The sequence below is a fragment of the Artemia franciscana genome, chromosome 21 (genome assembly GCF_032884065.1).
Source record: "Artemia franciscana chromosome 21, ASM3288406v1, whole genome shotgun sequence".
Taxonomy (NCBI): domain Eukaryota; kingdom Metazoa; phylum Arthropoda; class Branchiopoda; order Anostraca; family Artemiidae; genus Artemia; species Artemia franciscana.
In genome coordinates, this window is record NC_088883.1 from 26256053 (window position 1) to 26282072 (window position 26020).

Sequence of the window (26020 nt, forward strand, 5' to 3'; positions counted from 1 at the left end):
AGCAATTATTTATTTTTTATTTCTTTCAAATTTAAGTTTATGTAGTACTAATAAAAGAGAATCCTATGAACAATCACAAAATATTTTCAAAGACCCCTGCTACAATCTAATCATCTTTTCTTTCATTAGTAATTTTATTGGTACTTGTATTATATATCGACTATCACTCAAGAATTGAAGTTAGGTTAATCCTAATAAAATACACCTAAGCAAGATAAAAATATGATACTTTAAAAACAAATTTGGCTTATATGTTTGCACATTACGGGGGGGGGGGGGGGTAAAGCACAGCGGGTCTGCAAGCAAAATGTATTAGCTACAATTATTCTGCATATTATGCATTAAAAATTGTTTTCTGATTTCACACTGTCCAAATACTTTACCTCCCACCCCTAATGTGCAAATATATAGCCCAAATTATATATTTCCTATCTATTCGTTCACTTGTCTTTGTCTTTTCTCATGCTAAGTTGAAAGAAACTAGCGAAAGAAACCGGTTTACAGGGCGTCAATGCATGAAGAACTTGAGAGGTAGTGGGTATATCATACAAGTACCATTTTATCTTTCAAAAATACTCCTAAGCCTTTTAATTTTGTAGATTTTTGCATAATTAGAATCACGCGCTGGGCAAAAACTTTGAAAAAGCTTTTTCTGAGTTTAATTGTTTGGGAGAGATATGTATCTCTGTCTTGAAATAAAATATTTCTTTCCTTGCTTGCTGGTGGGAATTTCAAAAAGGTATGCATGTGTGTAATTCTTCCTCCTAGAACTTTAGTCTGCCAACACTTTGTATCTAAGGTAGAGTTAAAAACCTCTGTGTATTTCATAATTCTGGACGGTTAGAAATTAACATAATTTTGTACACTACTCTATTTCAAGAAACCCATAGGACTAGCATAAAGCTTCTCCAATAATTACAAAACTAGTTTTTTATTCTTAATAATTAAACTAAACTTAATCAATAAACTAATTTAATTAAATAAAATGACTTTTGCTATAATTAATTAACTTCAATTAATTTTTATCCTACTATTTATTCTTCAAACCATGTCTACTTAAAAATCTACTTGCTTAAATACCCTGGCTACTTCTTTCTGGATGGCTCACAGTATAAGTATATACCACTAGCGAAAACTTTTTCCAAACAGGACACACATTTCATATCGTATAATTAGGCTCTAAGCATATGCGTCAGAGCCATAGTTTCGGTTGCTACTTGGTTTTCCATCAGAAACATTTGTCATTGCGTATACGCGAAGGCTGGGTCATGAATCTTGTGTGGTTTTAGATCTGTTTCAAACACTTTCAATGGAGAGTATAGGACTTTTTGCTACTGTATATTACCTTTACTGTGGGAAGGCTCTCTACGAACTGCGACACACGACGCAAAAAATTGCAGATTTATTGGAAAAAATAACTCTTTTAGCGCGCCTCTAAATTCAAATATTTTCAAACAGTTCGTGGTAACGAACTGTAGTAAGGAGCGACCCGGCTCAATAGTAACCAAAACTCTAAAAAACGGAATTTTGATACCAATAACTACATCAAAAGAATCGCATTTTAATGCTGATTTCAAATATAAAAGTTTCATCAAGTTTAATCTTACTCATCAAAAGTTACGAGCCTGGGAAAATTTGCCTTATATTAGAAAATAGGGGAAAACATCCCCTAAAAGTCATAGAATTTAAATTTTCGTTAAAGTCTTAACGAAAATCACACCATCAGATTGAGCGTATCAGAGAACCCTACTGTAGAGGTTTCAAGCTCCTATCTACAAAATGTGGAATTTTTTATTTTTTACCAGAAGGCAGACCACGGATGCGTGTTTTTTTTTCAGGGGTGATCGTATCGACCCAGTAGTCCTAGAATGTTGCGAGAGGACTCATTCTGACGGAAATGAAAACTTCTAGTGCCCTTTTTAAGTGACAAAAAAATTGGAGGGCACCTAGGCCCCATCCCACGCTTATTATTTTCCCAAAGTCACCGGATCAAAATTCTGAGATAGCCGTTTTATTCAGCATAGTCGAAAAACGTTATAACTATGTCTTTCGAGACGACTTACTCCCCAAAAAGTTCCCGTGGAAGGGACTACAAGTTACAAACTCTGACCAGTGCTTACATATAGTAATGGTTATTGGGAAGTGTCCAGACGTTTTCAGGGGGATTTTTTGGTTGAGGGAGGGGTTGAGAAGAGAGGGTTATGCGGGAGGAACTTTTCATGGAGGAATTTGTCATGGGGGAAGAAAATTTTCATGAAGGGAGCACAGGACTTTCTAGCATTATTAAAAAAACACTTTTAATTTTGTAGATTTTTGCATAATTAGAATCACGCGCTGGGCAAAAACTTTGAAAAAGCTTTTTCTGAGTTTAATTGTTTGGGAGAGATATGTATCTCTGTCTTGAAATAAAATATTTCTTTCCTTGCTTGCTGGTGGGAATTTCAAAAAGGTATGCATGTGTGTAATTCTTCCTCCTAGAACTTTAGTCTGCCAACACTTTGTATCTAAGGTAGAGTTAAAAACCTCTGTGTATTTCATAATTCTGGACGGTTAGAAATTAACATAATTTTGTACACTACCCTATTTCAAGAAACCCATAGGACTAGCATAAAGCTTCTCCAATAATTACAAAACTAGTTTTTATTCTTAATAATTAAACTAAACTTAATCAATAAACTAGTTTAATTCAATAAAATGATTTTTGCTATAATTAATTAACTTCAATTAATTTTTATCCTACTATTTATTCTTCAAACCATGTCTACTTAAAAATCTACTTGCTTAAATTCCCTGGCTACTCCTTTCTGGATGCGAGAGCGAGGTACTGACGAGGGGGTGAGCCCCCTTATATACGTAATAAAAACATGCAAATACAGAAGTTCGTTACGTAAGCTAATTCGTAAGTTACGTATATCTTTTACTAGTAAAAACGTCCGTAAAAAATTAAAAGTTCTAGTTGCCTTTTAAGTAATCAAACTCATTCGATCGAAACTATGAGGAAGCCATTTAGTCAAAAAAAAATAAATATCCAAATTTCCTTTTAATTATTCATATGCGGAGAGCCAAAATCAAAAAACGCATTGATTCGAAATCGTTCAGAAATTAAATAAAAAAAACAGGTTTTTTTTTTACCTGAAAGTAAGGAGCGACATTAAAACTTAAAACGAACAGATATTACTTCGTATATGAAAGGGGCTGCTCCCTCCTTAACGCGCCGCTCTTTACGCTAAAGTGTTTTACTGTTTTAAAAAGTAGAGTTGAAAGAAAGAGTCAAACGTCTCTAGCGAGACGGTCTCTGTGATATTTTAGCTCATTACAGAATTCCCCCTGATGTTATCGGTATCATAAGCAGTATGTGCGAGAAGGCCAGCAGCATGGTGCAGACCAGCAAAGTACTCACTGAAGAATTTCTTACCTCTACGGGCGTTGTCCAAGGATGCCTCCTCTCACCCACTCTTTTCTACCTATTTAAATATAGTGGGCTGGCACCTGCCCCTAATAACATGGGAATAGCCTTAAAAGGATACCTCTTCGACCTAGTTGCACATCGACAGTCGGGTATCAAAAGGACGCATCTCCATAATTGTAAATTTTCAGAAGACCAGAAAAAAAGCCTTATAACTGTTTTTTTACCCTCTGATAACCGTAAAACAAAACGGATTGATATGTGAAATTAATACATATTTATTTTTGCTTGTTTTATGGTTATTGAGGGGAAACAAAAATGTGTGAGGGTTTTTTTGCTTTTCTGAAAATTTACAATTATGGAGATACGTCTTTCTGATACCCGACTGATGATATGCTGATGACAATAAACGTCTGAATGCAGAAATAGAGGAGCTCCAAGCCAATGCAAACACTATCGACAACGCAGCAAGTACCTTTGGAGTGAAGATAAATACCAGGAAGACCAAGGCGATAAGAATATCACGGCACGCAGAAACGTGTCCCTCTCTCATCGAAATCACCATTCAGGACGAGTAAATCGAGTGGGTCAGCCAGTTCGTTTATCTAGGAAGTGTGAAATCTACTCCTCGAAGGAAGTTAAACGACACCTGACTCTTGCCTCTACATTCTTCAAGTCGCTGCGCAATAGAACAAAGACACGGACCCTAAACCCTGGCGACAAGATATTTAGTTATGTAAGATGGATGTTATGTAATTATTTATTTATGTAGTTATTTAGTTATGTACTATGACAAGGATTTAGTTATATTAGTAAAGTGCAATCTAAGAGTGGAGGATGCGGCACATATTCTAGCAGGGTGCCAGCAGCTTTCTCAGTTAAGAAGTACTTTTCTCAGGGTGAAACCCTTGACTTCCTCGGATATCCTGCAAGCGGCAAAAAAACGACTTTTTAGGTTTTCAAATATATTAATACCATGGGAAATAAAAAACAGAAATTCAAATTTTGCTCCCTGTGCTGTTGTTTTTTCAGCTCTAAAGCAGATGAAAATTTACTAGATTTTTTCCAGAGAAATTGCCTATGGATTGTTCTGGGTACCCGGCTGACTGACCGTATTTCAAATAGTAGGTTGTGCGGAAAGTGTGGTTCAATCCCGCTTTCTGGGGCTATAATGAAAGAAAGGTTGAGATGGCTAGGTCACGTTCTACGGATGAAGGATGACAGATTACCGATAATTGTCCTTTTTGGCCAACCGTCTGGGGCTACACGGAAAGCAAATCGTCCTTGTCTGGGTTGGGAGGATGTCATAAATAAAGATTTAAAGGAAATGGGAACTTCCTGGGAGGGTGTAAAGAGGGAGGCTTTAAATAGATTAGGTTGGAGGAGGAGCGTGCGTGGCTGTGTTGGCCTCAGGTGGCTTGGTGCTGCAATGAGTTATTAGTAGTAGTAGTAGTAGTAGTATAACAAAACTTTTGCTTATTCTTTGGATTTTAGCCTAATTATATATCTATTCTAAGCGCCGCTGCTATTTTGAGGCATAATGGTTATGTGAGGCATAATGGTTATACATTAAACATTATAAGTTTAATGAGATAAATATTATTTGTGTTAATAATACATAGATAGCGGAAAATAGATTAGCTTCTATTGCACTAGAGCCTAACAGACAGGATTTTTGCAGCACACTGACAGCACTTTGCAGCCCATGATAAATACTTGGAAGTTTTTAGGCGATGATGAAAAAAAAAACGGTCTTTTAGAGCCTCCTTTATCACTCCCTTTAAGGATAAAATTCGGATACAAAAAGGGTTCTGTAATATTCTTCATTATTAGTCTGATTGGTTTTAACTTTGCTGTAGTTTATGAAACCCAAAACACGCTCTCAACTTGAGTTTGTAATATCTTTAGTCTCCTCAGCTTGGGGTTATAAATTGTAATATCCTTAGCATCCACAACTTGAGGTTTTAGTATCCTTGGTATCCTCAGCTCGAGGTGTTGTAATGTTCTTAGTATCCTCAACTTGCGCCTGTAATGTCCTTGGCATCCTTGGCTTGAGATTTTAATATTCTTAGTATCCCCAACTTGAGGTTATTATATCCTTAATATCCTCTGCTTGAGGTTTCAATAACCATAGTATCTTCAATTTGAGGTTGTAGTATCCTTAATATCCCCAACTTGATGTTGCTATAACCTTAGTATCCCCATATTGAGGTTGTAAAATCCTTAGTGTACTCAACTTGGGATTGTAATATCCTTAGCATCTTCAACTAGAGGTTGTAATGTCCTTAGTGTCCTCAACTTAGGCTGTATATCCTTAGAATCTTCAACTTGAGGTTGTAATATCGTTAGTGCCCTTAACTTAAGGTACGCCCTCAACTTGATTTTGTAATATCCTTACTATCCCCATATTTCAAAAATGGTACAGAAGTCCTAAGAAGGATACACCTTAGAGTAGAGGTTAACCTCAAAACGGTTAGTAGAACAAAGCCAATGTCTTACGAAAATCGTCTGTGCCACTTCATACTCTCTACACTTACGTATCGAAGATAATGAAGCAGTGTGGTTTTAACCCACAAGGTCCTATATAAAACAAGTTTCCAGGTCTTGTTAACCTATCCCTCTCCAAGTACCACATTACAAAAGGGCATTTAAAGGACCACATGAAGTAGCATTGTACCGCAAGAGACAAAAGCAATTTCTTTAGCCAGCAAATGAAGAATCTATAATATTCAATAGGTTTTTCAAGAGATCTAGTAAATTGCCAACTAAAAAGATACTGAAATTATTATCGTGGTGTCCCACAAGGAGGTGTTCTGAGCCCAATATTATTTAACCTTTGCATGAGTGATTTTCCTTTAGATAATATAAAAGGGAAAATATTTGCAGATGATATTGCAGTTTGGGCCACTGATAGTAGTCCTCATGGAGCCTATATTAAAATAAAAAAAAGCAGTTAAAGATGCTGTAAAATGGTCTTTAGAAAAGAAACTACAATTTTCAAGCAAAACCGTAGGCGTTATTTTTTCTCCATACAGAAGTCAACACCAAAATAGTCTAACCATCCATGTAGATAATTTAATTGTCCCGTTTGTCAATCAAACAAAGTATTTAGGTGTTCTGCTAGATTCTTCGTTCAACATGAATAACCACGTGGAAAATATAGTGAGATCAGCTAATCAAGCACGAAATGTATATGAAATGTATAGCAGGTAAAGACTGGGGTGCCAATAGAAAGATCCTGAGCTTATTCTATGCTGCAGCTGTCAGATCGAGGATTGAATATTCTTTCCCAGTCTTAATGGGAATTTCAGCAAAGAACTTTAAAAACTTGAAGTTGTGCAAAATCAAGCCTTGAGAATAATGACTGGAGCCATGAAATCTACCCCTATTCCCGCATTAAGAATGGAGACTGGAATTATGTCAATCAAGTCTAGACTACACCATTTAGCTCTTAACTACATATTAAAGGTGATGGAAATTCCTAATCATCCAAATCAACAACTAATAGAGATAAGTAAAGCTTATGTAGATACAACAAGTAATTGGGAAAACAAACCTCCTATGATACCGAAACTGATAAATATGATTGAGGGGTTTGGACTGAATTTAACATTCCTGGAAGCAAAAAAGGCAACCTCAAATCAGAAAGCTAAAAATTTAAGAATTGAACTCGAAACAGAACCAAAATGCTCCAGATCAGATTTAGCTCCCCTTAAAAAATTGTGTTTATTACAAACTCTGGATTCCCGTTATAGTAATCATTTCCGTTATTATACTGATGGTTCAAAAATAGGAACAAAAGTTGGTTTTGCTGTCTGGTCAGAGAAAACAAATGAAATATTACAAGAACGTCTTGATGAATGGGCATCTGTTTTTGCAGCTGAAATACTAGCCATCAAAAAAGCTCTGATGCAAATTGAACTAGAATGTACCAATGGAGAATATGCAGTGATTCTTTCAGACAGTAAATCAGCAATAACTGCCATCCATAGTAGAAAAATTTTAGACGTAGAAACTATTTATGAAAGTGTCCTATCAAGCAATTCTAAGAATATAGGGGTGGCTATTCAATGCTGCCCATGCCATTGTGATATTAAGGGTAATAATACAGCGGATTTGATGGCAAAAGATGCCGCTTTTTTTGGACCACTGAACACGGAATACAGGTCATATTTAAGTAAAACCAGATGAGTAAAATGGGAAATTAAAAGAAGTGAAATAATATATAACAATGAGCATTCATCAAATAGATACGTTCAATATTTTAAGGTAAACCTCCTAATAAATCGTCAATACCTGATAATAGAAAAGGCGCAAATCTATTATTCAGATTAAGGACTGAGCTTGCTAGGTCAAACCAACACCTCAAAAGATTGAATTTAGTGAGGAGTGAAAATTGTGATTGTTCTAACGAACCATGCTCTATCAAACACTTATTGGAACGGTGCCAAAATACGATTAACCTGAGAAAATCCCTCATTGAAGTGTGTACCAAATATGGTTGTGACTACAGTGAAGATTCGGTGTTGTTTCCAAATTTTAGTTTAGATAAATATAGTGACTTTATTAATGAAGTGGCAGATATTATCCTGCACTCAACAATATCTTATCTATAGATGGCAACAATAGAAGATTATTGTAGAAGTTAGTGAATTGCATGGAGATTGTGCGATAGCGTCTCCAAGTAAATCAAACAACAACAAAAACAACAACTGAAATTATTTTCAGTGAATTGCTATGAAATAATTTTCAGTGAATTTACCTGAAATTTAGTGAATTGCATGGAGATTGTGCGATAGCGTCTCCAAATAAATCAAACAACAACAAAAACAACAACTGAAATTATTTTCAGAAGAAAATCGATAGATGGCTCTCAGCCTGAGAGCCCAGTTTCAAATAAAAAAAAAAAAAAAAACATGCTGAAAATGCAAATGGCAGCATTATTAAGAGATTAAATTGAAAACAAATATAGCCAATATTCTTCTTTAGAATAGAACAAAAAGACATTCTTCCGCAAAATGACGAAAGAAAACATGAGGCAGTTAGAAAAAATAAATCATCAATTTTGAAGATTAACAAAAATACTGATAGATAACTAATTTGCATTCCTCTTTAAAAAACCATATTATTATATAGTAACGATATTATATTGTCACTGATACACTTAATTATATTATATTAGTCATTATGTTAATATTAATAGTTGGTATGTCACAAAATATTTCATCTTTTTTTAGCACTTTTAGGACGTAAACACTATTAGGCTACTTATCTTATATTGGACAGACATGTAGTCCAAGGGGATGATCCCTCCCTTGAGGTTCAAGGATGGATTAAGACCGTTCTGAAAATATGGCTCAAAAAACAAGAGATATTTCTATGGTTTCATCCTAATATGGTTCCTGATCTATGGTTGCTCAGAATGTAGGGATTTTGAGAAAGTTGAAATATTTTTTCCCAGTTAGTATACTTTTTGATACATTTTTCTATTGTCCAGCCATAATTGATTTATTGTTGTTCGGTGTAGTCATCTACTTTTCAAACACATTTGAAGTCATATATACGTGCTCTCAAAAATTTGGCGATTCAGGTTCTTGTTAATTGTGATAATCGTATATCAGTCAGAGATAGTTAGAAAAAAATTAGTATTTTATCAGTTTCAGGCCTTTTTCATTTTTATAAGGCTCTATTTATGTTTGATATATTGCATAAAAATGCACCTGAATGTTTGGTTAGTGTGTTTGAGAGAGATGAGCCTGAATATGAAATAAAGAATTTGTCAGCAATTAGAAAACCGATTGCAATTTATAGGTTAAATAGGGAATTAACCCACCCCTAAATACCTGAAATTACCATATAAATGATACTTAACTATATAATCTCACGCAACAAACAACTAGAGTTGACGACCATTTGAAAAGAGAACGGATGGTGAAATATAGTACATGATAACGTATTTTATGAAATGTAGGTTAACGAAACAATATATCTAGATACGTGGGCTGCCTCTGGGACAGCCCAGAGGCTGTTTTTTCGATTCGCCATGTTCTTCCTTCTATATGGGAGTCCCTTCCTTATGATACAGTTCAAGAGACAGATTGGCCGACTTTTCTTGGGCTGATTAGGGACCATTGTTTTGTTATTTATGATTTATGATTTTTTTTTTTCTTTTTTTATATATAAAGTGGGGAATTAGTCCATAATAGTGTTGTTATATTAGGTTAGTGTAGTAGAGTCTCAAGTGGTGACTTTTTATTGCTTGTTTTTTGCTTTTTAGGGGAATCCATTGATAAGTGACTGTTTTGTAGTTTCGGGAATGGACGCACAAGCCATAAGGCTTCTTGGCAAATTTTCCTTTTTTTGGGTAATTTTTGTATTTTTTAAAATAAATTTTCTCTCTCTCTAAAAAAAAAAATAGATTTCTTGACCTCCCAACCCCCCAAAATATTTCTTTTTAGAACAACATACCATACTGAACTATTTATTAATATCTAAAATTTAATAAAAAAAGAACCAAATAATATATTACAAAAAAATACGACCTACTTCACGCTGGAATAAAAACAAGGAGGAAAACGGCTGCATAGGGAGAAAAACAAAATGGGCAAACTAAAGGGGGAAACAGCGCATATGCCGCCATTTAAGGAAATACGAATGCATGGGGGGAAAAACGGCCCAATCAGAGGAAACAATAGCAAATGTTCCGTTCAGAACAGCACAAGTGCCCCTCCTCGTGGTGAGATAATAAATAAAAAGCTTGTAATATTAGGGAAAAATATTAAACATCGCAGACGAAAACCCTTTTTTCGAAGCTTAACGGACCGGGATGGTCCGTTAAGGCTTCCGGGATGGAGGAAAGCTTTAAGGAAATACGAACGCACGGGGGGAAACACGGCCCAATCAGAGGAAACAATAGCAAATGTTCCGTTCAGAACAGCACAAGTGCCGCTCCTCGTGGTGATAAAAAGCTTGTAATATTAGGGAAAAATATTAAACATCGCAGACGAAAACCCTTTTTTCGAAGCTTTCCTCCATCCCCTCTAGAATTTTCCGTATTGTGAATTACCCCACTGAGAAAAGTCATTTTCATCTAGCCATTCGCCATCTACCTTCTTTGTTTTTAACAATTTCTTAACTGAGAACCTGAAAACGACACTTAAAGAGCCGTAACTATGATCAGAATTTCGGATTGTTCGAAATAAGTTTACGACTTAAGTCCTCGAGAATAACTGAGAATTGCCACTGTTTTTCTTCTGTCAGTTCCGGGAGTGGTTCATCATCTATGGGGTATATTTTCCCAAAAGGTCCGACACATATTTCACCTGGGTTTGGCCCAGGAGGAGGAGGAGGAGCTTCGTTTTTAGGTTTTCGTCCTCTTTTCTTTTTCGATTTTTGAGGAGATTTTTGAACTGGTTTGAACTCCTTATCTTCTTGATCCTGGATTTGACGCTGAAAATAAGAATGATTTTTAGTTTTTTAAATTTAATTTTTTTTAATTAAAATTCGTTAAATTAACTAAAAATGAGTTAAAGCTAAATTAAAAATTATAATTAAAAAAACATTATAAGGAAAGGTATTTAGTTTTTAATGAGAAAAAAATAGGCTGTATTATTAAAACTAATGAAAAAATATTTTAAATTATCTGCAAGCTATACAACATATCATGAGGCTGAAAATATGGTTGAGATTTCAAGTAATGAATGAATATTTTGATCCCTGTATCCCCCCTTGTATCCCTGGCCATGGAGCCTTTCGAGGGGGAATAAGTGCATTGTAATTCCACTTTGAATTGTATTTTGTATTGCATTGACTAATAATAAACTTCTTGATGCATTTTTTATTGTATCGTATTTTTATTTTATTTTTCTTATTAAAACGCTGAAGTGTGAGAACTGCAAGGGCGTATCCTAGATTTTTTGTTCGGGGGCGTTATTATTTTCCAGGAAAAAGGTAGAATGATTACTTTAAAACATTGTTTATATTCATTTTGTTACGTTTTTACAAGTCGTACAATTTTATTTTTTAGAGGGGATGGGGGGGGGGGTAAGTCCGGGGGTAATTTTTTTGTCGCGGAGCTGGGCCGAGTACTTTCCCTGCTCTACAATACATTAATTATAAATACACCTTTGATAATGTTGCCGTTGTAGCCTTTTGAAATACCAAATTGAAGTACCACATTGAAGTATCTTATCTTATTGTATTTTATCTTTTTTTCTGGAAATTATAAATTTTATTGCACCAACAGATCTTTGATCTATTAATTCTTATTATTTCCGTTACAAATGTTCGAATTTAATGAAGCGCATGTAAATGAAGACAAATGACAAACAATAGAAGGCTTTTATTATCTATGTTATGAATATCGATCAGATATCGACCTTCGATGGTTCCCTATTGGATTCAATGTAATAACCTATAACTATAAGTAGTCGCGTAATTTCGGCAAAGTTGGAGCCAAATTTCCCAAATCCGGTGAAAACGACACAGAAAACTGAAAAATGAGCCATATAATACCATAAAGGTATAAAGATATACTAAAGAAAACCGACCCATTTCTGAGGACTCTTCAATTATGCAGGCTTATCTTACTTTTGACAAAATTTTTCCATTTCTGAGGACTCTTCAATTATGAAGGCTCATCTTCCTTTTGACAAAATTTCTAAAGAAACTAAATTTTAGCTGGGGGGGGGGGGGCAAACTGGGTTCCGGGGGACAAACCTAAATAAATAAATATAAATATATATAAATAAATATATATAAATAAATAAATATATATCACCACAAAGCTTGGTCTAACATATTAAATCATGCCGTAAAATGCAGTATTTTGTGTTTGAGCGCCTTATCCCACACCGAAGAATTAGAAATGGCTGGATCCATATGGATACCTATTAAAGCCAGGGGCGGTTTATCATGTTGGGGTGGTCATAAAACCATCCCTGCACGAAGAGGGATGTTTTGCTCTTTGGTAATCTCAAAGTGCTGCCACTAGAAAAATTGGAGACTAAAAGGTAAACTAGTTAATGCTTCAGACACCTCCCCCTCGTAACACCGAAAGATCAGACACAAGCTTATGACACGAATAAGTTATAAATATGACTAATAAACCTAGTCTTGAAGCATCAGACGCATAGCCCCAAACATATGAAAATCTCCTTATTGCTGTAGAGCTTTTAATCTGCATAACTATGTCATACCTGTGCATAGAAGGTAGGGTCGTATGAAATCCCCCCCCAAAGATTGGCACAAAACAAGACATAAACTAAAAACGTAATATTGAGGCACTTTAGGTTTCTTTTGATCCTACTTAAGGTTGAACAAGTACAAACTTAAGCACTTCTTTACTTAGAGATGAATTGTAGTTTAATGCTTAAGTTTTATTTACAGACGTAATCACCATTAACCTGCCATAAAAACTCAAAATTTCAAACACAATTCCTGCATGTTATACCTGTCCCCAATATTGGCCCGACCGAAGACATATATAAAAAATGGAATTTGGGGGCTCCGCAGAACTTACGTTATTCTTCACTTCGCGCCGAATGTCGTTTTATTACTTTATTTTGGTTTATTCATGTTATCAGCTTCCCAGAGCCACATAGCCACGTTCACTAGCAAAGCTAACTCAAAATACTCACCCGCAGTTTCTTTTCACTAATAAACTCGGAAGCATCATAGAAATTAGGTCTCTCCCTTCGTATTCTTTCGGTTCGGCGGATGGCGGTTGTTCCACTGGAGCTTGCTCCATTCCTTGACACAAGACCACTCATTTTGTCACTGTCTTTGAATATAGTGAAGGTTCTTGTCAACAGAAGCTACCCGACAGTTTTCGCCTCGGCTGTTTTAAAAAGTGAAATCACAGGCACACTTTACCAAACAGAGCATGCTAGAATAAAAAAAATGTTTGTAAAAATAGGAGTTGAATTTACAAATAAAACCATCGTAAAGTGCCAAACAGCACAAAAATCTGCTCTTTTTGTTGCCAAATCTAGAGTAAATAGTACCCAACAGCACTAAAATCTGCTCTCTTTGTTGCCATTTCTAGAGTAGAAAAGTGCCCAACAGCACTAAAATCCGCTCTTTTTGTTTCCATATCTAGAGTGGAGAAGTGCCCAACAGCACTAAAATCTACTCTTTTTGTTGCCATATCTAGAGTGGCAAGGTGGGAGAACGTAACAAAGGTATAAATCAATTCAGTCTTTTGATTAATATCAACTTGGTAGACTGTGATGAAAAGGTTGAGAGAAAGGAGAAAAAGATCGGAGAAAAAGCCAAGACAGAGAGTCTGAGTGAGATACACAGCTGGCATAAGCCTTTCTCAGAATTGTATAAAAATGAAGTCATTTCACTTTTTGATAATACCCTATGGTACCCCAGTAATCTCTATGAATGAGAACCCTTCATTGGAGGCTTATAATTCCCCTATGGTACATTACCTTTTCAACCTACTTAATAAGTGAAAACTAAAAACACATTTTAAAACAAAAGTGTCTAAATTGTTTATTCATTTTCATTGTCAGGAAAATAATTGAGTTTCTTATCTGTAACTTATCAAAGGAAATGTTAACAAATTACCCCTTGGACTCCTTATATGACAAAGTTGTTCACATCATGTGGGAAATTTTAAGGAAGTGAAACCTATATTTAAAAGCCACAATTCAGCAAAACATGTAGTGACTTCTTTAGTTTAATTGCCTAAATTCGCAATGTCTTTTTGTAAAAGTTTTGTGCATGTTTAAGGAAAACTAAAATGAAATAAATTTTAATTTTAAAAAATAAATGTTTTTTATGGTAGTAAAGAGCAAAATTGAAACTGGAAACAAACAAAATTTTTACTTTATAGATTATCCAAGATATACATACAAAATTAAATCAAATAAACTGAAGTCTGATAATTGCTGTAAATTTGTAAAATATTTAAAGCCAAGTGCTTCACTGAAATTGAGTTGGTTAAGTTTTTGAAAGAATTATAGGCCTATTGAGTTTTCAGTTTTCAAAGACAACTTTTAATTAAGTTTTCAATATCATGGTTGGTGTAAAACTTATTTATTAGTAAATATAACAGTTCAAAATAGGGATGAAACCTTTGAAGACAGTGAAACAAATGTAATTTTTTTTTAATTTTATAATGTTGCAATGTCTATTCAAAGGTTTCATCCGAATTTTGAACTGTTATATTTTCGTCATGGAAAGGTAGTGTGATTTTCGAAGTTATCTACGTCGAGTATTTATTTATTAGTATTTTTTTTGCAGGCTATTTATGGGCTCTTGAGTCCTTAAAGTGGTTAAATAAAAAACACAAGTTCTTTTTTTCAACTGAAAGCAAGGAGCAACATAAAAACTTAAAACGAATAGAAATTATTACGTATATGAAGGGGTTCACCCTCTCGTCAATACCTCACTCTTTACGATAAAGTTTGAATTTCGCTCCAACTCTTTAAGAATGACCCCTGAATCACAAAGGCTGTTTAACTAGAATAAATAGATCTTTTGAAATTATTAAAAAGAAAACTTTAGCGTAAAGAGCGAGATATTGACGAGGGGGCGAAACCCCTCATATACGTAATAATTTCTGTTTGTTTTAAGTTTTAATGCTGGTCCTTACTTTCAGTTAAAAAAAAACCTGTTTTTTCATTCAATTTCTAATCGTTTTTTAAATAATGCTGGGAAATCTGGCGCCACCTTTATGGAGAAATTATCTTCCCCCAGGAAAAATTTCTCCCCAAAGAGAGCAGATCTGTTCCAGTTATGTCGATCATGTATCTAGGACTTGTTAGGTTTCATCCCGATCCTTCCACTCTAAGTGTTTTCCAAGTTTTAGGTTTCCCCCTCCTAATGTCACCAGATCTGTTCGTGATTTAAAATAAGAGCTCTGAGACACGATATCCTTCTAAATATCAAATTTCATTGAGATCCGATCACCCTTTCGTAAGTTAAAAATACCTCATTTTTTCTATTTTTTCAGAATTAACCCCCCCCCCCCAACTACCTCAAAGAGAGCGGATCCGTTCTGGTTATGGACTTGTGCTTATTTTAGATAACTTCAAAGACCACACTGCCTTTCCATGACGAAAGTAAAACAGTTTTACTGCTGATGATGAACACTGTAAATGTGTTCGAAATATCCAGTTAAATAATTTTATACCTATTCACTGTCAATAAAAAGGTTTCATCCCTATTTTGAACTGTTTTACTTTCGTGCTTATTTTTCCCACCAAGTTTCATCCCGATCCCTCCACTCTAAGTGTTTTCCGAGATTTTAGGTTTCCCCCTCCCAACTCCCCCCCCCAATGTCACCAGATCCAGTTGGGATTTAAAATCACAGCTCTGATACACGATATCCTTCCAAACATCAAATTTCATTAAGATCTGATCAACCGTTTGTAGGTTAAAAATACTTCAATTTTTCTATTTTTTCGAATTAACAGGCCCCACTCCCCCTCCTCAGATGTTCAAATCGGGAAAATGACTATTTCTAATTTAATCTGGTCCGGTCCCTGATACGCCTGCCAAATTTCATTGTCCTAGCTTACATGGAAGTGCCTAAAGTAGCAAAGCCAGGACTGACAGACCAACAGACCGACAGAATTTGCGATTGCTATATGTCACTTGATTAATACCAAGTGCCATAAAAAACAACAAATAAACATGCATCCATGATCTTTGTTCGAGAAAAAACAAAAAATTCCGCATTTTTACAGTATGGAGATTGAAATCTCTACAGAAGGTTCTCTGATATGCTGAATCTAATTGTGTAATTTTCATTAAGATTCTATGACTTTTAGAATCTTAATGAAAATCACTCCTTTTTTCGAAAATAAGGTAAATAGTCTGAGGCTCATAACCTTGATGGGTAAAACTAAACTGGATGAAACTTATATATTTGAAATCAGCATAATATTTTGATTCTTTTGATTATCTATTGGTATCAAAATTCCGTTTTTTAGAGTTTCTGTTACAATTGAGCTGGGTTGTTCCTTACTTACAGCTGTTACCACAAACCGTTTGTAAAGAGCCGTAAAATTCCTTGTTTTATTAAAAAAAAATTTCTGCTAGGAAAACTAGCAGAAAATTAAACCATTAAATTGAAAATTTAATACCAAGTTGACATTCAAGTCATCTATTAAAAGTGAATGTATTTTTTACAATTGAATCAAGCAAACATAAAAATTTATAAATCTTTTAATTTTGCAGTTTTTCAACATTATTACAAGTAGAACTGAAGTGAAAAGGAAAAACAAAATTTTAATATAAACTTACAAAAAAAATAGACTTCAATAATATAGACTTCAAAAAATAGTCTCCAAATGAAGTCTCCAAATATAGACTTCAAAAAATTTGAACAGACAGGGCCCAATAATAACACCATTGTGTTCACTAAAATTTTAAGGTAACAATTTAGTTTGAAAAAAAGATTAAGAGAATTGATAAAAATGTTTTGTTCATTGGTTGCCATGACCGTCAGAGTCCTAGGGGTTTGGTCCCCAAATTTGGCAAATTAACTATTATTCACAGAACACTTTTAGTAAAAGAAAGGGGCATGTTTGGTCTTGGTTGTCCAATCAGGTTGAACTCTTAAGACTTGTGTGCTAAGACAGGATTTCTCAGTCTCCAAATGGTATATTTCTGAAACAATATTTATACCTGAGTAAATCAAAAGATCTTATGGGGTAAAGTTCAAGATGAGGGGCTTTTTGCCTTCTTAAGAGTAATTGATTTCAGCAATGAATCTTTCAGCAGTTTTTCATGAGCCTAAATTACTTGTGTTCTAAAAGTAAAACTTCCAGACATAGATCTGCAACACACACACAAAATCAAGAAAATTGCTTTGAGCCTCACAACTAAGTTCTGACTCATAAGGTTTTGAAAATGTGTCTCAAAATATGAAAAAAAAATCAAAATATGGCTTAAAATTTTACTCTGCTCAAATCATAAGGGCTGTGTTTTTAAAATCAAGACTCAAAAAAGGTGGACTCAAGTCAAATTTGAGGAGAAAAAAATAATTTTTCAATGTTAAAATAATTAGAGACCTGTTTTTTATGCAATTTCCTTAGCCTTTGGATTAGGGAAAAGAAGAGATAGGAAATTGAAAATACTTTCCCTAGGCATAATTTAGGCTCTGACTTATTTCCTATTATACTTTCTATTACAGCAAAAAATTCCTCATCTGGAATTTTTACCCAAAAAAAAAAAAAAATCCAAGAATACTATAAAAAATTAAACCTTAAAACAAACACAAGAACTAAACTATGTAAAAGTGAAAGGGTAACTGAATAAAAATACAATACTGAATGGTAATTCAATTTTTAATTTATACAGAGTATTTTTAAAAGCTAATTGCTTCCCAGGTAAAACACCATCACAGGTTAGGATAGGTTGCAAAATATAATTTTGCTGATTTATATAAAACTGATCAGAATTAACTAGTTCAGTATAAATGGGGCTTAAATAGGGTTCTCTAGTCTTTCTATTGAGAGCTACCCTTCAGTGAATGTGCTTTTTTTTTATCTCAACTGCCTCCCTGAAAACTTGCATGAGACCTTTAATGGGGGCAATAATGGAGGTGCTGTCAAATAAAATGAAATGGTGTGGATTGTCATATACATTTGAGCCAAGGCAAAATAAAATTTGCAGGCCTTTGGCGTAACTCTATAGCTTTGTTGATAGAGGACTTGTGTTCTGACAACCTCTCCCCCAATTGCTTGTGGGTTCTTCCAACATAGAAACAACCACAAGAACAGGGAACCCTATGAACACCACTGCCCAAAATGGGATTCGTTTTATCTTTGCTGCTGTTAAAATAACTCTAAATTTTATTATAATTTTTGAAGGTGACATTTAAGTTATGTTTTTCTAGAATTCTTTGTAGTTTGTCAATTAAATTGGGAAATTAGGGTAAAACAATAAAGACTTTCTTATCACCCACCAAATGGATGATATCTGTTGGTCCTGGAACATCATTACTGCCCCGTTAAAGGTCTCATGCAAGTCTCCAGGGAGGCAGTTGAGATAAAATAGCACATTCACTGAAAGGTAGCTCTCAATAGAAAGACTAGAGAACCCTATTTAAGCCCCATTTATACTGAACTAGTTAATTCTGATCAGTTTTATATAAATCAGCAGAACTATATTTCGCAACCTATCCTATTGTGCAATGGTGTTTTACCTGGGAAGCGATTAGCTATTAAAAATGCTCTGTATAAATTCAAAAATTGAATTGTCTTTCAGTATTGAATTTTTATTCAGTTACCCTTCCACCATTCAGTTACATTGAGAAGGTTATCATATTTTAGTTCCTGTGTTTTTTTAAAGTTTGATTTTTTAATATTATCATTGGATTTTTATTATTTATTTTTATTTTATTATTGTGCACTGAGGATGGTCAAGCAGAGTTCTTGATCAAAATATTTGAATTATAGTCTACAATTTTCACTTGCTTGCATTATCCTCGTTTCTCTCTTCTTTACTGTTTTTTTTTTTTTTTTTTTTTTTTTTTTGGTCAATATCTACAATATATAATATATGGCTTGGGGGATCACACTGAAACTTTTTTAACTTTGTTAACCTTGTTTTTGGGGGAGGAGGGGACAAGTATACCCTGAATTTTGACTTGGCGGTAAGTACCATGGGACTTATCCTCCTCCCCCCGATAGCAGCAAATATAGCCCTAAGCTATATACAACAGGAATAAAAGTATTATGCTAACAAAATTCTTATTTTATAACTTATGACAGGTTTGTATAATTCACGATTTCACATTTTCTTCCATTTTTATCTTTTGATCATTTCCAAACAATATATTTAATCACTGATCTGAATTCTTTTGCAGTGGGATAATGCTGTTGACAGGTCAAGATAACTTGTTAAGAAATATGATGATTTAAACATTTAAAACGTGGGATAAATGTGTCATTTAGGACTATATTTAGCACCATAGGGGAAGAAAGGGGGATGCTTTGTCGTAATTGCAACCATTATATTAGGTAAGATGAGTAGAATGCTGTCTCTTAAGCAATTTCCTAAACCTTGGTTTAGGAAACGATTAGTGATAGAAGAATGACAACACTTTTCCAAGACATAACTTAGGCTGTGAATCCATCCCTGAAAGTTTCGTTCCTCTTATTCAACTGCTTACCAAGATAGAAAAGGCCTCTAGAATCTTATCATTATGTGCACTTGTTTTCAAAATGAATCATCAGCAGTATGAGATCTCAAGAGAGAACATTAAAAAAAATTAAAGCATTATTTTTCAAGTCCGATAGCTATAGTTTCACATGAAATTATATTATCAAAAACAACTTATAAACATGGATGAAAACAGGAAATAATCCAAAATAATACAATTAATGAATACTTGCTGCATATTATACAGTAAGAATTTTATCATTTTTTATGTTAGTTTTTTGTTCAGCTTAGGACTATATGAGACTATCTGGGAGGCACTGGGGATGAGCTGTCAAAAACACCAACAAAAGCATAAAAATGAACATATAATTGAAAATCTCAATTTCTCCATTTTTGTTCTAGTAAGTCTCCTTCTAGAGAGCCACTTTTAAACCTTTATTGGGCTAGGATATAACTTAGGCCTATGTGTAAGTTTCAATTTTTAAACCTAAAGAAGAAGTCTTCTTAAATTGCAGCCAGCCAATCCTAAATAGTGCAGTCCCAACCATAAACCCATCTTAACTATTAAAAAAAATCAGTATCACATCTAAAATTAGAAGCCTATTCTTATCAAGATATTTTTTAATCAAACTATTTTTTGGAGATTGGTAGCTACTGGGGTAGATCTCTTAACCTATAATTCTAGCTGAAAAAGTTTGTTTTTCCTGATAACTGAAATTTCAATACTTGTTACAGACTATTATATATATTATATTATTTTGTTATAGACTATTGAGAAGGAAACATGTTAAGAAAACAATTCTTACTTCTTAATATGCATAATAATCATAGCTAAAATAATTTGACTGCAGCTCCATTATACTTTACACATACACACCCCCAACCCCTCTAATATGCAAATATATAGCACAAATAATACATGTCCCATGCACTATTCTGATTCATCTCTCTTGTTTCAACCCATGTATCCAAAAATTAAATCAACTATGAAAGCGAGGTGTTATCTGACCAGTGTAGTGTTTTGAGTGGAGTTTTGTATATTTATAAATAATCTGCCATAGGTAATCTAACTAAATATAGGAAAAATCAAAATGTTTGCAGATGACGCAAAGATTATAGGGCCACAATTTTCCCAGTTGATGTGGCTCTTCTGGAGGATGATTTAAATGAAGTGGTTAATTGATGTACATTAAAATCAATGATAGTTAGTCAGGGAAAATGCCATGTGATGAATCATCTAGTGAATGCAGTAGCATACCAGTATTCCATTAGTAATGATGTAGATATGTTCATTTGATTCTAATAGGGACCTTGGTATCTGAAGGCTTGATAAACAGGCACTAGCCACAATGCACAAAGCAAACTTACTTTGTGTCAAAAGAGTGTCTAAAAGTTCTACCCTGTAAAGCCTTGCTACACTGTATAAGACAATGACATGACCAATAGTTGAAAAGTGCAAAAATATGCATCAAAGTGTGTTCCTTATTTGAAGTATTTGCCTTATGAGCGTTGGTCGAGATGTTTGAGTCCACCATCTCTGCAGTGGAGGAGGAATAGATTATATTTATTTATTACATTTTGAAACCTTAAAGGTGTTGATAATATATCAATAAATAAATCACCAGACATTCATGAATTTTCAAACCATATGATTTGATAACTTTGAAGACCACACTGCCTTTCCATGACGAGAGTAAAACAGTTCAAAATAGGGATGAAACCTTTTAATTGACAGTGAATAGATATAAAATTATTTAATTGGCAGTAAAACTAAAAGACATGAATAAAATTAAACAAAATTTAAAAACTTTATTCATGTCTTTTAGTTTTACTGCTGATGATGAACACTGTATATGTGTTCAAAATATCCAGTTAAATAATTTTATATCTATTCACTGTCAATTAAAAGGTTTCATCCCTATTTTGAACTGTTTTACTTTCATATGATCTGAGAACTTGCAATAGTACTCACTGAACCCCTGACATATTTGTATAATCTGTGTCTGGCATCTGGTACTTGTCCTTTGGCATGGAAAAAAGCAATAGTCGAACCCCTGTATAAAAGTGGCACAAAAACACAATTCAAAAACTATAGATCAATATCAAACACTTAAATTTTTCCCAGAATTATGGAAAAACTAATTGTCAAGAGAATACAGAATTATTTTGAATCAAATCTTCTTTGGCATCCATCTCAACACAATTTCTGTAAAAAACCTTCATGTAAAACACAGCTTTTGGAAGTAGTTACTGACTTCCATAGAATGACAGATGAAGGTCTTATGTTTGATTGAATTTACATAGATTTTTCTAAGGCATTTGATAAAGTTTCCATTCTGCTTTTACTTCAAAAGTGCAAGGTATATCACATTGGTGCCAGAACGCTGAATTGGATTGGTGATTATCTAACAGGCAGGATGCAACAAGTGATTCTAGGTGATGCTTTGTCCTCTCCTGAGATTGTTTTAAGTGGTGTTCCACAAGGTAGTTGCCTTGGTCCAGTAGTTTTCTGCCTTTTCATCAATGACTTGCCTCTTGTTGTCCACCATTCCACAGTTAAAATGTATGCAGATGGTTGCTTTGCTGGCTCTTTGACAAATTCACATGAAGCTTCATTGCTTCAAAAAGACTTGGATGCAGTGTACAATTGTTGACAAACTCCATGTTTGTCAACAAAATAAGTGTATGGTTGTCCATTACTTTCACAAAGTATAACAAAATCACCATTACCATCTGGCTGGACATTCAATTTTACCTGTTTAAAATGTCTGTGACTTTGGTGTTCATTTTGATTCTAGTCTTAGCTTTGACAGGCATGTCTTTGAAGTAACTTGTAAGGCAAACTATCAGCTATTATATCTCAGATGCAATTTCTGTAAGCTTAATCTTCATTTATTCATTGCCATTTATAAATCAAAAGTTCAACCTATACTTGAATACAATTTGTCAGTATAGTATCCATTGAATAAAAAAGACAGAGCAAGGGTTGAAAAAGTGCAGCAAAGAGCAACTAAGCTTGTACCATATTTTGAAATATTTGCCATATGAAAATAGACTGCATAGGCTAGAATTGCCAAGTCTTAAATTCTGAAGGGATAGGGCAGACATTATTAACACATTCCATATAATCAAAAGCATTGATAATATAAGTACATAACAATTCTTCACATTTAATGACACTAACAGGACCCATTGTCACCCACATAAATTGTACCCCTCACTGTCAAAAAGGAAAATAGGCCAACATTCATTTTACAGTGAGGTGTGGAAGCTATGGAATGACCTTCCCCCTGAAACATTTCTAACAGATGATATAAATAGATTCAAAACAAAACTAGCAGAAACACATTTTCACAGTAAATCATTTTTAAATTATTTATAGTATTATTTGTCAGTGTTTGTTGTAGTTGTTATTTTTCATAGATTTGTATATGTGCATTATGTTGTCAGCATTGTCATTACTTCTTTTTATTATGTTTAGTGCAACAAGCTTGAAAGCTTACCATATTTGGTATTAATAAATAAATATCTCTTAGTGATTTCTTTCAGTTCAATCATTATTTACCTACACAGTAGAACTCATTCAAATTGTACCATGAAAGGGTTTTGAGAAATTTTGGAAATTGTTTTTGAGAAAAATTGGGTAAAATTGTAATTTAGCTATTTTTTGATAACATGGAAAAGGGTTAGGCCTATTCACCTTCTAGAGAACCCATGGCTTTGAAGACCTTTAAAAATCCTTGTGTTACAAAAGTGAAACCTTTCAAAATAGATCTCTTTCTTAAATGAAATACAACAAAACTGTCTTCAGCTTCACAACTTTGCTTCTCAATTTATCAGGTTCCAAATATCCACAAACACATTTCCTAAATTTTGGGGAAAGTACCAATTGAAATGGCTTATAATTAAACTTAAATAGCAGGAATTGCATTTTTAGAACTAAAACTAGAGAAAAAGAAACTGATAATTAAGGCAAAACATTGTTTTGTCAAAATTTCAAAAGCTACTTGTCAAGTAGGCAAATTTCTGATACTTAAAAATCTGAATAGGGATAAAATAGATGCTTGGCAATACCTTCCCAAAGTATATTTGGCCCTGGACCCACCCCTGAAAGTTTTATTTTCCTTACCTAACCCCTTTCCAAGATAGCAAAAGCAGCTAAACTAGAATTTTGCCAAAAATAGTAAGTATTAAAAATCATGAAACATGATTATTAAAACCTGACCATAATATTTCAAGAAACAATACTATAGCCTAGCTTTTAAAACAGCTTAGGTTGGAAACTCTTTTTAGAGACAGTAGGCCAAAGCTATATAGAACCATAATATTTATGGAGTTTTTAGGCCTATGATCTGTCTAACTCAAATTCTTGTTTACAGTATTTTTTTATTATTGTTTACTGACTATCTGTGATTAGACAAGGCTAAGCCTATGATTTACTGTTTTGTTTTCTTAAACAGATCAATAAAATGAAACACAAAAAAAAAGAAAACAAGAGTGAGAAGTGGTGGACTGTGTTGAAAACAAATAAATTAGGCTAAATATCCACAACATTAAGGGAGTAGAAGCCCCTCTACAATTTTTATGCATTTGCCTATTATGAAGTAGCCTAAGGGTTGTTTTCCTAACAGGTTTTCTTTCCAATATCCTCTAAACTAAACCTATGTCTTACTATCTAGGAATAGGTATTTTAATGCTATTCAAACTCTAACTTTTATAAGCTATAGGCTAATATATTATACCTCACTAAAGCCGCGTGTTGATAGTTCAAATTTCACTGACAAAACAGGGTTGCCAAAACTTTCTGGGACTAAAGTGTCAAACTCAGCAAAAAAGGACACTTAGTGTCCTCCCAGAAAATTAGCCAATATACTTTAAAAGTTGACAAAAAAAGGCTTTAAATGTTTTTTTTTCGCAACTCCAGGGCCAGATTTACGTTTTTCTTTTTCAAGTAAAAGCAAAGCGGTTCTTCAAATATGTAAAATGCCATGTAAAACCTCAAATCGCCTAAACCGCGAAGAAGAAAAAGGATTTAGTACAATTTCTTAGGTTCTCTCGAACCTTTTGTTGTGCTAATTATTCTTCACTTTTAATTAAGTGCACTTTTTTGGTGTCATTTGCAATTTCCAAATTTATAAGGAAAGCAATTAAAAATAAAAATTAGTTTATAAGTCCAGCCTTTTTACTCCATAAATGTCACCCAAATTGCAATTTTTAAGGTGCCATATGGCACTTTATGACAGATTCATCGAACCTAATTTAAGATAGAAAATTATACGATGGAAGAACTAGCTTTTAAATGAGGCTTTAAACAGCTCTCTATGATGTTATAATACTTAGATATTGACGAAGAATAAAAGGACATACCATGGCTGCCCATACAAGAAAGTGATTCCTTCTTGTTGTTCAATAAAAGGGGTTGAAATTTTCCTACACAAGGTTTCGACGAGGTTGATCTAAAGGGTGTACTTTTTATATGCTCAGAACACCATTTTCAAATCACATATAACTGAATAGCAGATTATTCAAGGCTAATGGCTGTTGGAATAGCGCTTTGTTCAGCTATGAGATTGAACATCCATTGGTGTGTGAGGGGGTTTGTGAAAACGGAGGAGGGTAGGTACTGCAACATTAGGGATAAAGATGGCTGAGAAATTCCGAGTGTATACCTTTGCCCACCCAAAATCTTGTTTACACTATGCTTAATTTGCCATGACTTAATTTCTTTTTATATACTTTTCCTCCCAGTCAATTGATGCAAAATATACTATCGAAGACCTAAGGCAAGCCAATGGCCCTTTAATTTTTTTTTTTTTGGGGGGGGGGGGGTTCAATATCCGTTATAAAGCAATTTTCCAAAACAGGTTTTCAGACATCTTAAAAACAAATTTAGCCTCGTGTTTCTCACAAATACTCCGACGTTCCCTGCCCAGAAGGATTTCCCATGCCCCCTTATTTCTTAGGTATTGAACCCCTCTTATCTGTTCAATAAAATAGCCAGAGCTACGCTCCTGCCGATCACGGGCAGAAGATTACCAGCCTTTTCTTTCGAGTAGAAGTAGTTTTAGTTTTCAAGAGCTTGTAATTCCTGGTTCAAAAACGTCACCTATATAAACAATTAATGAAAAAATATTTTCAGCTTATCTTTAAAGTTTTATACGAGACTGAATATTTCAAAATAGTTTGCCTACCAGAATAATATTTACAAAAGAGCTTTTCTCCAATTTACTCTTATTTCCTTTTTTTTTAGTTCAAAAACAAAGGCTAAACCACACGGTTTCCGAGACTTTCACATTTACTCTTTCAAACAAAAGTCAAGGCTGTCATTCAACTCTTAAGACCGGCGTATTCACAGTGATGCCTAGTTTCTGGCTTTACTATTTACACACTCTTTGATTTGATCCTTATGAAATGGTGATTTTTTTTTACAAGTTAACGTTGAGTCAAGCAATCCCAATGAAGGAAGGTTGGTTTGCTTATAAAACAATA

General features: G+C 34.0%; 1 protein-coding gene across 1 annotated transcript; it reads right to left on the reverse strand.

Annotated features, from left to right (window-relative positions):
* Positions 1–9871: 9871 nt before the first annotated feature.
* LOC136040590 (uncharacterized) lies at positions 9872–24337 on the reverse strand. The gene is made up of 3 exons (XM_065724847.1): positions 24274–24337; positions 13045–13292; positions 9872–10855 (listed from the first exon to the last, which is right to left on the reverse strand). Exons 2-3 carry the CDS (start codon positions 13174–13176, stop codon positions 10583–10585), a joined length of 405 nt encoding a protein of 134 aa, XP_065580919.1. The 5' UTR covers positions 13177–13292; positions 24274–24337; the 3' UTR covers positions 9872–10582.
* Between the last annotated feature and the right edge of the window lie 1683 nt (positions 24338–26020).

What these genes read in the sequence shown, in the direction of transcription:
- LOC136040590 (XM_065724847.1), bottom strand. Translation starts at nt 13,176, where the DNA reads ATGAGTGGTCTTGTGTCAAGGAATGGAGCAAGCTCCAGTGGAACAACC. An exon ending in TTAGTGAAAAGAAACTGCGG is followed by an intron (nt 10,856 to 13,044) that starts GTGAGTATTTTG and finishes TCTTATTTTCAG; the next exon opens with CGTCAAATCCAGGATCAAGA.